General features: G+C 36.2%; 1 protein-coding gene across 2 annotated transcripts in view; it reads left to right on the top strand.

The window, feature by feature from the left end:
* Positions 1-14,717, top strand: part of LOC117165896 (telomerase-binding protein EST1A) — a 149,900-nt gene extending 135,183 nt beyond the window's left edge. For both annotated transcript variants that reach the window (XM_033349376.2, XM_033349378.2), the window contains exons 25-27: positions 4,824-5,044; positions 5,626-5,710; positions 6,499-14,717. In XM_033349376.2, the coding sequence (XP_033205267.1) occupies positions 4,824-5,044; positions 5,626-5,710; positions 6,499-6,635 (443 nt within the window). In that variant the 3' untranslated portion in view covers positions 6,636-14,717. The remainder of the gene's footprint in view (positions 1-4,823; positions 5,045-5,625; positions 5,711-6,498) is intronic.
* Positions 14,718-15,753: the final 1,036 nt, after the last annotated feature.

The following is a 15,753-nucleotide window of genomic DNA, read 5'->3' on the forward strand; positions in this document are numbered from 1 at the left end:
GTCGTGAGAGTGACAAATGATCTGAACATCGTTATCAGAAAATAATTTTATTGAAACAGAACACGTGCTACTGAAATATAGAATATAGCCTTCTTTTTCGTTCAAGATTCCTCGCGCAACATTAGCGCCTTTAAACGCCGTTCATCGAGCCCGATTCTTCATGACAATTCGTCTTGAAAGTAACGAGCAATGTCAATAGATACCATCAGCTTTCCTATTTTCTCTTTTTCATGGTTAGCAGTGACCAACCCTTACATTGCTGAAGAGATGAATTGATTAATTGGAGATAGAATAAAAGTCGTTAATTGTTAATTGGCAATGAGAGAAAAATTTGCATAATTGAGAAAGGACAGAAAAGAAAATTAGTTTATTATAATGTTATAAATACTTCAATCTTCTGGAAGAAGAGATTAATGATGAAAAAGATATTTAGGAAATTCTTGAAATTCACAGCTACGACGTTAGAAGAATTAAATTCAATAATACAAAATGATTGGGGAAAAAATTTGACCAAATTAATGGATTTATTTTATATGATTTATTTTGTATCTATCTTCATTCTTGAAGTTTCGATGTGGTCGTACTTCTCGCGAGAATTACAGATTAACTTATTTTCGTAAAAATTATCTTTTATAGTCAGTTATTAGCGCAGGCGCTGCAGGTTTCCATCTTTTATTAATCAAGTAAACATTTCCAACTTTATTAGGCAAATAAACCTGTTTGTCATTAAATGCTATTTTGATGGAAATGTATAGAAATATGTATAGGTCCTCCTGTGTCGTCGGCTCCATCGTTTCTAGTTATCTAGTAACAATCGGTTGCTTTTCGTTAAATTGTTTTACAGTGTATCGAAACATTGTTGCGTTGCAGAATTTACGAAGACGTTTCTTTCTTTCATTGCTTTCATATTTTGTCGAAACAGGTCGAGAAAGCAGAACGGTATTCTGATCTCGTAGAATTACTCGGAGTAAGCGGAGTTGAACAAAACAGAATTTTTGACAAAATTCTGATACAACAAATTCTGGCACAGCAGAAGATACCTAAGATCGCGAAGGATGAGGATCACGAGGTTGAACGTTTATGGAGCAAAGGACCTTATTATTCCAATTCCTTTTCTCCGTGTATGTCTAGCCATAATTTGGATTTTTCGACATTTTCCTCTATTGTTGAAATGCGTATACAATGATCTTGCGTTTTTGGTCCCTTCTATCAAAGACGTATTTCAGCACTTGTACAATAGCATATTGAATGCTGTGTTACTTGGTCGTGCCTTCATCGTGGATAAGGTCATAACAAAGAAATCTCCGCTCAATCTGATTCCTATGGACATGATAATCCCAAAACCAGTTGCAATGTATTATGAGTTGATTGCTGACTTGATTTTGCCCAACGATGACCTGATTTGTGTTAACGTACCCGAAGGTGGCATCCCTAAACATCAGGTATCGCAGGCAAGACACGTCTATACCTCCAGACAGTTTTGATATGGTAATTGTTGAAAGTCATAATGCATACGAATGTTGTGTTACCTCGCGGCTGATCGAAGCAACACTTCAGCAAAACGAGACGTTTGGACCTTGGGATCCACTACCCAATAGTCCAATTATCTCAGTTATGTCTCGGCAAACAGGAATCTTGTTGAATATTGTGATGTCGGGAAATTCAGCGTTGCAGGACTTAATGCTATTTTGGGGCTGATTTTCCCCGATCTCAATGATACGTTGGGGTGTTTACGATGGTGTCCAAAACTGGTTATACAAGTCTCCACTCATTTGGAAAAATTAAGAGACAAATAGAGTATAAAAATCGGAAGATCGTTAAATTACATTGTATTATATGTCGGAGACGAAAGAACACCGGAGCCTCTGGAATTTTGGGAAAATCCCGTAACATTGTAATCTAGAATCTACCATAGCTGTAATTAAACAATTGTAGTCATCCAGTCCGATTGTAATTGTTCGAGATTTGTGATAATGAGCTTGGGCTCGAGGCGACAATCAGTGGCCAAACGTAGTCGCGGTCAAGGGATGAACGTTTTGTCTAACAAAGATATGGAGTAATAGTTTAGCTTCCCTTAAAAAGGAAACAGTTGTAACACTCGACAGTAAACATTCCAACGGTCTCTGTCTCGTAGCTTACCACACGCAGACCCTATTCTTCGAGTAAGATGATTGCTAGATGTCGATGCGTCTCCGCAGTACTTGTTCAGCTAGCCTGAGGGCCCGTTATAAATCTTAAGATTTAGTTAACTAAAGTCCTACAAACAGACAAACAGTCTTTGTCCCAACTACGGGAAGAGAGGGGAAACCTACTTTCTCACGAATGGCGGTTCCCGCCAGCAACTTCCCTTTGAGGGCGGCTAGCATCTTTTTCTAACCACCGATATTGGAGATTGACCAACTAGCAGCAACGCCAATTTCCCTTACCTTCCGAACGAAGGCTTTCCTCGACGAATCCGAGGATCTCGTGTCCTTAGACACACCCCATATAGTCTTCCTTTGTGGCATCATCGGGACGGAAAGTCACTCTCTCTTGCGATCTCATCGACGGAAAGAGTAACGCCGTACGATCAGTGAATATTACGCGTTTTATTAACGAAGAATCAGACTTAGATTTTGTGAGCACGTACATCTATCATCCCGTTGACCGCGGATTCGTTATCAAACCTAAGGCCATTGTCACTAGTGTCGCGAGCGCCTAATCGCCGTGGTTGATTGTCAAGTCTGTGGTATCCATATTTGTGTTAATAAACCGTACCTTGTTATACCATAACGATGGCTAATTCCAATGAAGATTCATCAAACACCCACAACCCTATTCACAACGCTACCCCGACATGTATAATATATAAATTATTCCAAAATAAATTTGAAAATAAACTGAGTGAACAAATAATAATTAAATAATAAATACCAATTCTTAATATATTGGTATCTTTCTTTTTGACGGAAAGACAGGTAAAAAGATTAGTAGGAAAATCGTCGTAAAAATAACCCAGAACCGTATCACGACATTTTTTTTACAGAAATATTTGATTCTTTACTTATTGAGTCTCCTTTTTTTGCATCGTGCTGCGAGAAACTGATTCCTTTCTCCTATTTGAGAGATCCAAATTGCTTTTCCGCGAGTTTATCAATAATTTGCGACGAGATCATTCTGTTCTTATGACCTTTGCGTCTTTATTTCGAAAGAAATCGAGAAATTCTCTCAATATTTATACACGATGTTTCCTACTAGTGGTACAACTGAAAAGGGGATGAATCTAAGTAAATATTTTTGCCTACGTATATCCATCCCTGATTAATTGGATATTGTCAATTCATGAGGTATGCATACTCTTGACTATATTAACACTTCCTACATCTTTTAATCTTTGCCATTATATCGATGCATTGTTAAAAAAGACACTCTTAAAGAACTCTAAAATTTTTAAATTGTTAAATAAAATTTTCTGAGTAAAAAAAGTAAAAAAATATTTCATTGTCCATCCCTACTATTCAATAAATCTGATTAGTAATACGAGCGGCACGGTGATATCTGTTTTCTATCTTACTTAGGTAAAGTATTTTATCCATCATTTCTTCATTTTTCGAGATATATTGAAATATTTCAAGTTCTCCGTGTTCTTTTTTATCTTCTAAGCAAAGTTGGAAAGTTCTGAAATTTCTTTGTAGAAATCTACAGATAGTCTTCGATCTAATTGTTTATTAGATGATTTTAATAGTTTGTAATGTCGCATATATTATGTATTAAGTTAGATAATCTTAGTTTAGATGCAGATAGAACATTTGTTAGTGCAGCAGATAAGTCACTAAGTCTTCGCCACTCTTTAATTTTTTAATGAATTTTTCTTGCTTTCACTTCCATTTTCTTTTTCTTTTTGCTACCTTTGTCACAGTTGCGCGCGGTGGGACTTTCTTCAAAAAGAGAAGCTAATATCGTTAGTTTCAACGATTTTAAATGTCTCTCATCTGTAATTCAGTGACGTTCTGTATAATATTATTATGAATGTAGATTCGTTGTTACCTACCTCTTCCTAAAATTTATTTTATCTCACTTCTTTACTTATTCATTTCGCGATACAATCAACCATTCAAAACTATTATTTAGCAGAATGAATCGTTATTTCTTCAGCAGTCTCACACATACCCGCGTCATTCAACAGCCAAGTTACCCTCGCATGACTCGACAGGAAGTTCGTTAGGGGCGTTTTCACGCAGCGGGGGTTGGGCAAGCGAAGTCCGAGTAAACACTATTAAGGTTCCTTCGTTGAAATTCTGCGTTGACGCTTGTTTTCCCTGGGCAACAGCGTCGATGAAAAAACTTTTCCCACTTCCCACGAATAGATTCATCCCTCTGTTATTCCGTCCTCCCTTTCTCGATTTTATGTATCTTGCATGCTCCCCCCTAAAGACAGAGAAACTTATAGAAACAATTGAACATAATAAAGAAAATATTGCTTTAAGATCAAGGAAATTAATCTTATAACTGTTCTCTGTTTTCTTCGTTTCTTTATACAAATGCTATTATTTCTCTAACTATACAAAAACTCAAAAATATTTTGTTTGTTGGACGAGAGAGGTTCAATGGAATATTTAAATCGCTATTTTTTTTTATTGTTATTTATACAGATGTCGATACCAACAAATTTTTTCTGATGATATAGTTTTATTATTTTTATATACAGTGAATTACCAAAATGTTTGTACATATATTGAGCAATATACACAGAAACTTTTATAAAAAATATATATATAAAAGATATGAATTTATATAAACATCCGCTGCGTAGCAATAATCAAACGTTTCTATTGTTGTTGCAGTTCTGAACGAGCTCGAGGGCTTAGCAAGGGGTGCGGACGCCAGAGATTGTCCTCCAGCTTCGAGGGCGACTTTGAATCCAGAACACGTGGCCAGGGTGGCTGAGAGCGCAAAGGTAGCTCTGGCTTTCGCGAGAAGCAGAAATCCGGCGATTCGGTGCTTGACCACTAGAGGAACTGTGCTGACGTCCAGCACGTTTACGGTAGAAGAGGACGTTGACAAGGTGAGCGAATCAGCTTGGTTTATGCAGATGAATATGAGACTGCGGATGTTTATTCATTTATGGAAAACTTCAAATATAGAAAATGCAAATAATACATAGTATAGTAAATAATAAAGTAAAAAAAGCAACTAATAAGTGTACAGATCATAATAAATAATAATGACGTTATACCATATTCGGTGAATGAGGCAGATAGAAATAAGCATTCCAATTAAAGTTCCAAATTTCTTAGATATATGATGCTCAACGTTGTCTCATTCAAGGAAGAAATTTGTTTCAGTAACGAATTTTTTATGTTTCTCTTAAATTTTTTTTTTATTATTGTATATAACTAAGAACAGTATTTTTTCGAACGCTTTAATACTATTTAATACAAATTTGTAATGAAGATGCAACCGAACTTTTCGAACAATCCAATCTGACTCATGAAGTCACGTGCCGCTATAAAAGGTTAAAATTCTGAAACTAACAAGAAGAATCTTTTGAAGGTACAGAAGCGCCGCCAATTTAAATTCCCGCGATGCTGAGTCGCGTGTCATTTTATAAAAATAATAAGCGGAACATCTGTAATTCTGTTGCAGGACGGGTTGACAAGAAACGATGACAGAATACTGGCTACGTGCTTGAGCCTCTGCAAGGCGGGTAACAAAGATCAAGTAAATGCAGGTACGTACATACACGGTGCCACCGCGCATATTTCTCTCAGAGGGTACTCTGAACACGTTTCAAGCGTTTCCCGACGCTTTGATGGTGATTAATACCGCCTCTGGCCGATTGTAATGCTCGTTCCGCTCGCGGATAAACCGTTATCGGTGTTGACAGTACATATGGTCTCGTGATCGACCTATTCGTTACTTTTGTTCGCCTTTATCGGAATAGAACTTATTAATTGATAGGATGTTGCTTATTCGTCTCAATTTGTAATATTGATAATTTGCTATTACGTAATTTTTGTTTTATCTTCGAATTCCTAAATCTCGGAAGTTTCTTCATTGGAAAAACGTTCAAGAACATGGCATGATTGTGCAAGACATACCGAAACTACATCGCTACCTTCCTTAGTTAAAATGTCCTATCTAATATCTATTCGTTCTTTATAATTCTCTACAAGTATCCAAATACATTCGTGAGCTACTATATATTAAAACATTTGGATTGTGGTTTTACATTTATATTATATAGATTGTGTTACGAAATAATGGATAAATATTCTAAATTGACGCCAGAAAGAGTAATAAAACTTCAGTTTTCTTGGATGTTTCGAGATGGTAGGTAGGACGTTTTAACTAAGAAGGGTAGATCAAACGAAATGTGTCTCTGGATAAAAGGAATTCGTTTCCATGATCTAACAAAAACACCCACCATCTCAACCTGAATGTCACACTCTCCATCCAACCATCGAACCAACAGCTCCTTCGGAAAGCTAAACAATCCCGGAATTTTCGTTTAAACAGAAGAAGGTCAGCCACGACGACTCAGGAGGGAAGTTGTCCTATTAACGGATGACAGGAACTTGAGGGTGAAGGCGCTAGCAAGGGATGTTCCCGTAAGAGAGGTGCCCGATTTTATGCAATGGGCCGGCCTTGGTTGAGACGCTTTTCCGACCAAACATACCCGCTAACGAAAAATCTTCCGTTACCACCCCCGCCGAGTAAACTTGAACAACAGCAGCAGCAGAAATAGCAGCAGCAACCATCAACAGCAACAGCAGCAGCAAGACAAAGAAAAGGAAAGAAAGCGTGGAAGAAAGAGCATGGAGGAAAAAAGGGGAATCAAAGAAAAGAGGATATCTCGCATCGTGCTCCCTCAATCGTGGCCGATCAGCCGTCGCGCGCGTGCGACGGATCTTCCGTTCCCACACGTAAGTTCGTTCTGATTGTCGAGGTCGTGCCTATACCCGCGGTGATGCATTCATCGTGTCGGCAAAGATGTCAAAGAGATCGGCAAAGAATGTGTGTGTGTGTGTATGAGAGAGTGCGTATGAGTGAGTAAGTGAATGAACGAGCGAGCGAGTGAGAGTGAGAATGAGAGTGAGAGTAAGTGAGTGAGTGAGTGTGTTAGTGAGAGAAAGAGAGAAAGAGAGAGAATATGACTGGTCATTTTCCATGGTGACATTGCTCGATGTAGATCGAGTTTTTAGGAGCGACCGAGACTAGGAGAAACACAGGGAGAACGGTAGTTTGTAGTAGGATCAGAAATAGAGGGATAAGAGAGAGGGAAATAGATATAATTAGATAGAAACGACGATGCGTGATCGCGACGCTTTCCATCGTTGATTTCTTTTTCTTTTTTACTTGTTTTTAATATATTATATTTAATAGTTATATTTAGAGAAATATAGATTTCTGTTCTCTTCAATACGATTAACAGCTACTATGAAGATTTTCTTACATGTAAGGAGAAAAGGGGATGTAAAGCGGCGCGAGAACGTTGATAGCTGAATCGTATCGGGGCAAAGTAATTTGTCCGAGAACGGAGACAGGAAAGTATGCTACTCAATCTGAGAGAAACGTACGAGAAAATAAAGCAAGAAAATGAATGAAGCGAGAAACGAAACGAAACGAAACGAAACGAGACGAGACGAGACGAGACGAGAGGGGTCGATATTTTTTACACACGAGAATATCTTTTTTGGTTGATTTTTATCGATGACGACCGCTCTGCGGCCGGCTTCATTTTTCTCTACCTTTTATCATGTTTGTAACGGTCTATACACGCGTATATATGCATATATATATGTATATTTGTACGCACTTTTGAATATTGTATACACCGTATGCGGTCGTTGGAGGATGCGTTCGGAATCCGCGTACATCCCGCCTCGCGTGTGTGTCGCTTGTCTTTCTTTTTATTCTCTTTTCTTATGCTGTCCTTTTTAGCAAGCTCCCTCCCTCGTACCGGATCGTTCTGGAATTAATTTTCTCTCTTTCTCCTCTTTTCTGTTTTTCCTCTCCCTTTCGGCTGTCCCTTCGTTTCTTTTCCTACTCTTTTTCTTTCTCGTTGTACGCGTAACGAAAAAGTTATCCTTGCATGCCGTGTATTATTCTTTTTTTTTATTTTTTTATTTTTTTTTTTTGATGCAATTTTCGATATTTGTATCGTACTTTTTCACTTTTCTTCACTTTTTTCTCTAACGATTTCATGGTTTTTTCGTACGATGGTACGATTTCGATGCCTTTATTTTTACTCGTTGTTAGCTTCTTTTTCCTTTTTACGAGTCTCGTAACGCCTTATGGACTTTATCGAAGTTTTTCCAGGCGTAGTTTCCATTGTAGTCTCGAGCAGAGAAAGATGTGTTTGATATATATATATTTATATATATAGATTTGTTAGATTGGCGGGGGAGAGGTAGATATGATCAACTGAGAAACAGGAGTAACTACCGAGTAGCGCAAATTACATAAAATAAATTTAATACGAGTCTTCAGATTCTTGTATCCGTAGATTTCATCGTAAAGTATTTCAGTTTACCGGAGATATTCTCTATCTTTCTTATTAATATTTTTCAATTAATTACTTTGTTAATATTGCTTTTAAAAAGCCACCGCGTACTAACTTAATTGCTAATATATTTTGTTTGCTAATATTCGTTAATCGTCAAAATAAAGAAGAGTGATGTTTAGCTTAGTGCTCAATTACACAGAATTCGAATAATTAGACACTAAGTAAAATCTTGTTCATATAAACTATTATACTTGCTTCTCCATTCATTTTATCATAGCTGAATCTAGCATATCTGTGGTCCGTAAGGCATTACGAGAAGAATTTTAATTTTTTTTTATAGAACAATTTACGCGCTCGGTGTTGGCGCAGCGAGAACGAGTGCGATTTTTACAACACAAAAAAGGTGACCGTGTTTTAAGCCGGATATAATCACGATAGACGCTCCCCATTTGCATTCCCACTAAAACAAAGTTTTCCAGAGTGACGGCGTAGAGGTCCCGAATCCTCGTCGTTTTCCAGCGACTGCTCGCGTGTCATTGTCGAGAATGTCATGTGAATTTTTTAATCGAGACAATTTGCTCGCGTCAAAATGCCACAGACACGAAATTGAAACGCCATTTGTTTCGCTTATAACTGCCGCCAGAGATGGTTCCTTCTGTTGGCGGATGCCATTTTGTCGACTAACTTTGCTACCATTTCCGTGTGCCAATGAATTCGTGAAATTTCGTCAGGGGAATCAAGAATGTTAATTTGTAAATTAAATGGATTTTGTTTTGTTGGATTAAATGGTATTACTTTTTTGATTAAATGCTCATCATTTTGTTCGTCAATACTGCTGCGGTGTTAAAATTTTTACGCTCCGATCTTGTTTTTGATTTAAGTACCAAAAATGTTCTTAATATTTTATGAACTTTGGCATGAAATAAAAGCTTGAATCTTTCATGGTTTCTTCAAGTTTAGAAAATTTTTTGAGCTTCCGTTGAAAATTACTTAAAGGGCGTAGCAAATAATATAACATAAAAGATTTTTTTTCAAATTTGTATTTCGTGAATCGACTTGGTATTTGATTAATTTAGGAATATTATTCGTTGATCAAGTAAATGCCATTATTTATTTTGTCAGGCGAATGATTACATTATTTTATAAACTAATTTATAATGTATTTGAATAAATGTAGTATAATAATAATATGTCTTGAAGCGCTTTGTTTGTTAAACAAGATTTAATAATTTGGTCGACAAAGTGGTTGTTATTTTATCAACGAAGTAAATATCATTTAATGAAGCAATATTATGTAATTTTTTTGAAAACGTAAACTACATCAAGTTATTCGTATTATTAATAATATTAGTGAAACTCGAATTATTTTGTTATCAAAGTTGGCATTGTCTTACTCTTTAGACGGAAATGGCGTCCTTTCATTCCATCAAGATCACGTGTATGTGGAGCAATGAGCCGCTTATTAATTTAATTTGACAAAGTCAAAGATTGTAATTGTGAAATTATAACGCCGATAATCTTACGGGAAATGAAATATCTTAATATTTAAATTGTAAGAAAATTAATAGAATGTACACGGTAGATTTGATTGGTAGGTTTCGCCTCTTTTGTGACACACGACTCTTCATCATGTTTTTTTACTATCTTTACTCATTTCTACCATCTTAAATGATGAATTAATCTTATAGAAATTTAATGGCCCGAGTAAATTGTTAAAACACCGGTGAAATATATTATAAATCTGAATTATTTTTCAATTTATATATATGTATATACATATATATACATAAAAGGCCAAGCTAAAAAAAGGTAAAAAAAAAAGAAGAAAGAAAGAGAAACTATTAATCATACGTGAAATAGTTAAACTGATCGTATAGCGTTGCAAAGGGACATCGTAAATCGTACGTCAGCATAACAAATTAATATCAATATTTAACAGTTCTGCGAGACATAAAATTGCTATTGCGTTGTAAAATCATCGATCAAAGAAGAAACTATCGATCGTAACGTTGCATCGTGATCCACCGTACGTGAGCGGATAGAAATCGAACAAAAGAAAAAGAATATTTACGCGTATGTGAACAAAGCAGAAAGCAACGGAAGGAAATGTAGAGGAAACACTGATTCGTGTATACGCGCTTGCGCTTTTTCTTCTTGCCTGTGTCGATGAACTTTCTGAGCTCTCGAACAGTATAGAGACTAGGAGAAATAACAGAAATCTATTATCGCATGTAGTCGTTGATTTCGGGAGGTTTTGAATGTCCTAACACGATCGTATGACTTTTGCTCGATTGCATATCAATGATTAACCCCTTGCGGGAGATTAAGCTTATAGAAAAGAAACATATAATAAATAAATATATATATATATCTATACATAGAAAGAAATATTGTACAGTGTATCAAGGAATAAGGATAAAAATTTAAAGTGCTTATAGTATTCATCAAGAATAAGTATACAATTCTTAATCGATATAGAATTTAGAAAGTCTATATTTTTTGCAGTAAAATGTAATTTTGTATTTGCTAATATGCAATAACTGAAAAGTAACATACATATCTATCCATTGCATCTTAAAACTTATATATTTGATATAGTTTCCATTAATTATTATTTCCTATGGATGAGGCAAATCATAATAGTATAAAATTAATTATCCTTGCAAAATATACATACAAAATCACATTTTACACTAAAGGTATTGGCTTTTGAACTTAAGTTAATGAAACATTTTTTTTATTCCATCTGACACTATATAAGTCTACAAACTCTTAATTCTTTTTCCAATAGCACTCTGTATATTTGTCGCGATTTTTCATGTGATAGAAATTTTCATCGCTAGGTCACCAATGTCTACGATACTTTTCTACAGTACACGCTGTATTTATTTTTCTAGAACACACTCGCCATTCGAACGAATCCATAATCATCGTAAATGTGTACATTAAATGAGGAATCGTGAGTAATTTATACACACATACATAGAAAATGATCGACCACAAAGGGTTAATCGACTCGAATCAAACGCGTCTAAAATGTATTTTAGGATTCGGTACGATCGAGATCACGAACATTCCGAATAGAAGGATTGATATCGAACCGGTTGAACGTGTCGATCGTGAATAATTTTGGTATCGTGATGTTTTTCCACGGAATTCGATGATCATGTCATGGTGGGACGATCGCACGCGATGTGATGAATCGGGAAATTATCGTTTAGCTTTATTCCGATTTATTACTTGGACGAGACTCGTCCGTTAATTGTTATCTACCTAACTTGCGTTTTTTAAGCTGAATTCATTAGTAAATTATTCGTTGATCTATTGATTCTCGGTCATTGTTACCGAGTAGAACAATTGATAATGGATTTTTTTTAATGAATTTTTTAATCTATAAGATAAATATCGTCCTTCAAACTTACAGACTTTCAAATAAAAAAAATCTGTTCAAAGATTTCTTTAACTACATGTGTATTTATAGGGAAGTTTTTCAGGCCCTATATGGCCTTATTTCCAAGATTGTTCCAAACTGTTTCATAAAAATGAAAAGAAACAAAAAATGGTGATGATAATTGAGAGTCAGCAAAGTAATCGAGAACAATTGTATCCGTTCGTATTTAACGTTTTAGCCGCCACAATTCATATGTATTAATCCTTGAAAATGGAGGAGAGAGGATGAGAGAGAAAGAGAGAGTGAGAGAGAGAGAGAGAAAGGGAGAGAATGAATGAAACCGATAAACAAGGGACCGTGAGAGATGAGAATGCGACGTGTCCTATTTTTCGACGAAAACTTTAGTTACTTAACGATCCGTAGCGATTAATTCTGCAAGAAGAGAGCGAGTGCAAGGAAACGAGTGAAAGAGAAAGCGATCAAGAGACACGAAGAGGAAATAAGAGCATTCGTAATCGACTGGAACTCCTCTTGATCGTATCTTTTCGACTGGTTCACTTTTATTTTTTCTTTTTAAGATAGTTGTACACATCGTCGATATTAATGTTACTCTTTTCCTCTTTTCATCATGTAGAACGTATGCATTAAATGGTAGGGACGATCAGCTCGGTGCTGCACCATTTTCGAAGCTTCTTTAAAAACTGTTAACACAATTATCCTTTGACACTAGAAATACCACCACAGTTGAAATAATTTGTTATTGTCTTAGATAAAACACGTATTTCTAAACTTTTATTATTCTAGCTCTTATCTCCAGTTACTGTGCAATATGAACATTTTCTCAATATCTATCTCTATTGATGTAAAGCGACAAAGTTACAAGTAAACTATTCTGCTCCGTATTTTATTACGAATTACAATCCTTTTATCATATTTTATTGTTTTGGCAAAAAAGTTGGAAACCAGCTAAAAAATAAACTAAAACCGCAGTACTATTACGAGTTAAAACACCTTCAGTGACCCAAACAAAACAACAAAAGCACAAAATTTACGAATAGTTATACTTGTCAGTGGCAATAATACCTGACACAATTCTGTTCATTAGTGAAACCGACTCTATTGGTCTTTCTAGCGTTAATGGCGATAAACAGAATCAAAACAGTCAGACTCGAAACAGAGTCAAAAAGTCCTACCATCGATTGTAATCATTATATCACGTTGATTCCTCCGCAATAGCCGAATAGTGCAATAACAGGTGGCAAACTGGTAACACGTTTCCGGTCGATCCGCGCGAGTCCTCGGTGTTGTGATCGACGAATTCGATTCGACCAACTGGATAGTCGAATATCTACATATACTGCAGAAATTATAAGAGATTTTATCTAAAAAATTTCAAATCGTTTCTTCGACATATTGACGAAGATGAAGTTACAAAAAAGAAAAGAAAAGAAAAAGAAAAATACGAAAAAAAAATGCTCGTTTCAGTTGACAGATCTTCTTGATGGATAGATTGAAACGCGCGTTTTCTTTTCTTCGCATCGTATATCGATTGTTGTATTCTTACAAATGTAAAGCTGCCGAATCCCACAGCGTCACTGATGTAAAATCGCGTAGACATCGCATCGCTCCAGACGAGCTCAATGCTCGTTGAATCGTGCGTCACATAAATTCAGAAAATTTGTCGCGACTTTTCCTTTGGCAAATATCGAGGAACGCAGCGTGTCGAACCTCCGCAACTTGCCGTCAGTTCCTTTGCTTGTCGAGATGCGCCGACGCCAAGCTCAAGAACGTCTTAAAGCGTCTATTTTTCTACTAAATCTCTTCTGCAGTTAAAGGCGTCCTTTAATCTTACTGTGCTCCGTGGGTCATTTTCGATCGGATCGTAACTTTTATCACCAAGAAAATTTCTTAAATTTGAGGAAATTATAGAGCAATCGTTTTTGATTTCTCGTTTGAATCGTATATTAATGATTTTTTTCGAAAAGCCTGAAGGATCGCAGTAGGGTTAATTACGAGCGGTTATCGAATAACATTCGCAATAAAGTAACTGTGTTTCTTGTTAAAACCGAAATTTTACATTCCATTCAGCCACCACATCAGGCTTCCTTGGCGAGAATGACATTTTTTTTGTATCAGCTTGCGGAGGATCGAGATCTTCTGTTTCCTTTTTTTTTCTGCCTTGATTGATTTTACTGGCTGGTTGTAAAAATTTGGTGAGATTTAAAGAAGAAAAAAGAAGAAGGAAGAGTCGAGAGATAGACGATGATTAGAGACAAGTGGAAATAGATTTAAATATGGTGTCTACGAATACGATCGATCTGTGCAACTTGTTGACGTCGCGATTTTTATAGCACGTTTTATATGCGTGCCGAAAGCTGTGGTCTCTATCCCATCCCGGGACGATTTACACCATAAGTGTACCTATGAATGCATATAAAATATACGTTATATATAAAATACGAATACACGCGAACACAAATATACCGATTACACACCACTGGCCATCGATTTTAATTCAAGATTGTCGCAATACCAATTATATGCGTATAGTAATTAAATATCTAAGAGAACGGTGTTAAATGATACGTTTATATTTTGACTCGGAAAGAGGATTTTCTTTTTTCTTTTTGAATAATGTGACGAATAATTGTCGACGATAACAATGATTATGGCGACGATAAGAACGACGACGACGACGATGATGATGATAATCACTACGATGCAGCGGTAGAATTTTTAGGCTAATCATTTATTACACTTATGAAGAATGTCAGTACTATAGTGTTACCACTTTGGTTATTCAATAAAACGTGAAGTTGACGGAATCGCTGTTACATATTCACGTGTAAGGTGTATTATTTACTCTTCTGATCCCATTTCTTATAACCACCAAAATTCATTTCAAGAATTTCGAATTGATTTTCAAGAATTTTGAATTCAATTCTTGAAATGAATTTTGATGGTGTTCTAGGATTATGCAGTATTTATGCACTTCACATTATATCACATTGTATTTATATATTGATGCAACATTTACTTCTACCTAAGTTGGTTATCGCTTTGTCCTTTCTTTATTATTAAAAACAATACAAGAAAACATTTTTGTATTATTAATATCCCTATATACAGGGTGGTTGGTAACTGGTGGTACAAGCAGAAAGGGGGTGATTTTACGCGAAAAAAGAAGCCGAAAATATAGAATAAAAATTTTTCGTTTGAGGCTTTGTTTCAGAGAAAATCGACTTTGAATTTTCGCTCGGTACACGTGCGGTACGTTATAACGGATCTCACTGTAGATCGTTGTCTCGATGGAAAAATTTAAAAACAAAAAAAAATTTTTTTTTTAATTTTTATTCTATATTTTCAACTTCCTTTTTCGCGTAGAATCACCCCCTTTCCGCTTGTACCACCAGTTACCAACCACCCTGTATAAAGGCGCCAGTAGGGTACAAAGAGTTAAGAAACTTGATCTCAACTAAAATTCCTCTTGCTCTTGTACGAGCATTACGTATCCATAAGCATGGCAATACTTCGAACAGGCAAAGCCTTCATTATCATTCTTCACCATTTATGAGATCGAAGAATCTCGCGCAGCGATTAGTGCGCGCTTCCGAGTAATTGCTCGGCCTTTTCCCGGCTCGATTCGACCCCGATGGCCCCGCGTCATTGGGATCGTTTGCTCGCGTGCTCTTTACCCACTTCGCGATATTTAGGTCTATAAAGCACGCGAACTCGAGCATTGAAAGCCGATCGAACACGCTCGGCCTCGTTACAAAGCTTCGCTGAGCGCCGGACAGTTTGAGAACGAGTGCTCGACCGGAGAAAAGTTGCGATTTTTATCATTTTTTACACGTTATCTGATCTTTGTCTTTTT

Source organism: Bombus vancouverensis, chromosome 3 (assembly GCF_051014615.1).
Source record: "Bombus vancouverensis nearcticus chromosome 3, iyBomVanc1_principal, whole genome shotgun sequence".
In the NCBI taxonomy this organism is placed as follows: Eukaryota; Metazoa; Arthropoda; class Insecta; order Hymenoptera; family Apidae; genus Bombus; species Bombus vancouverensis.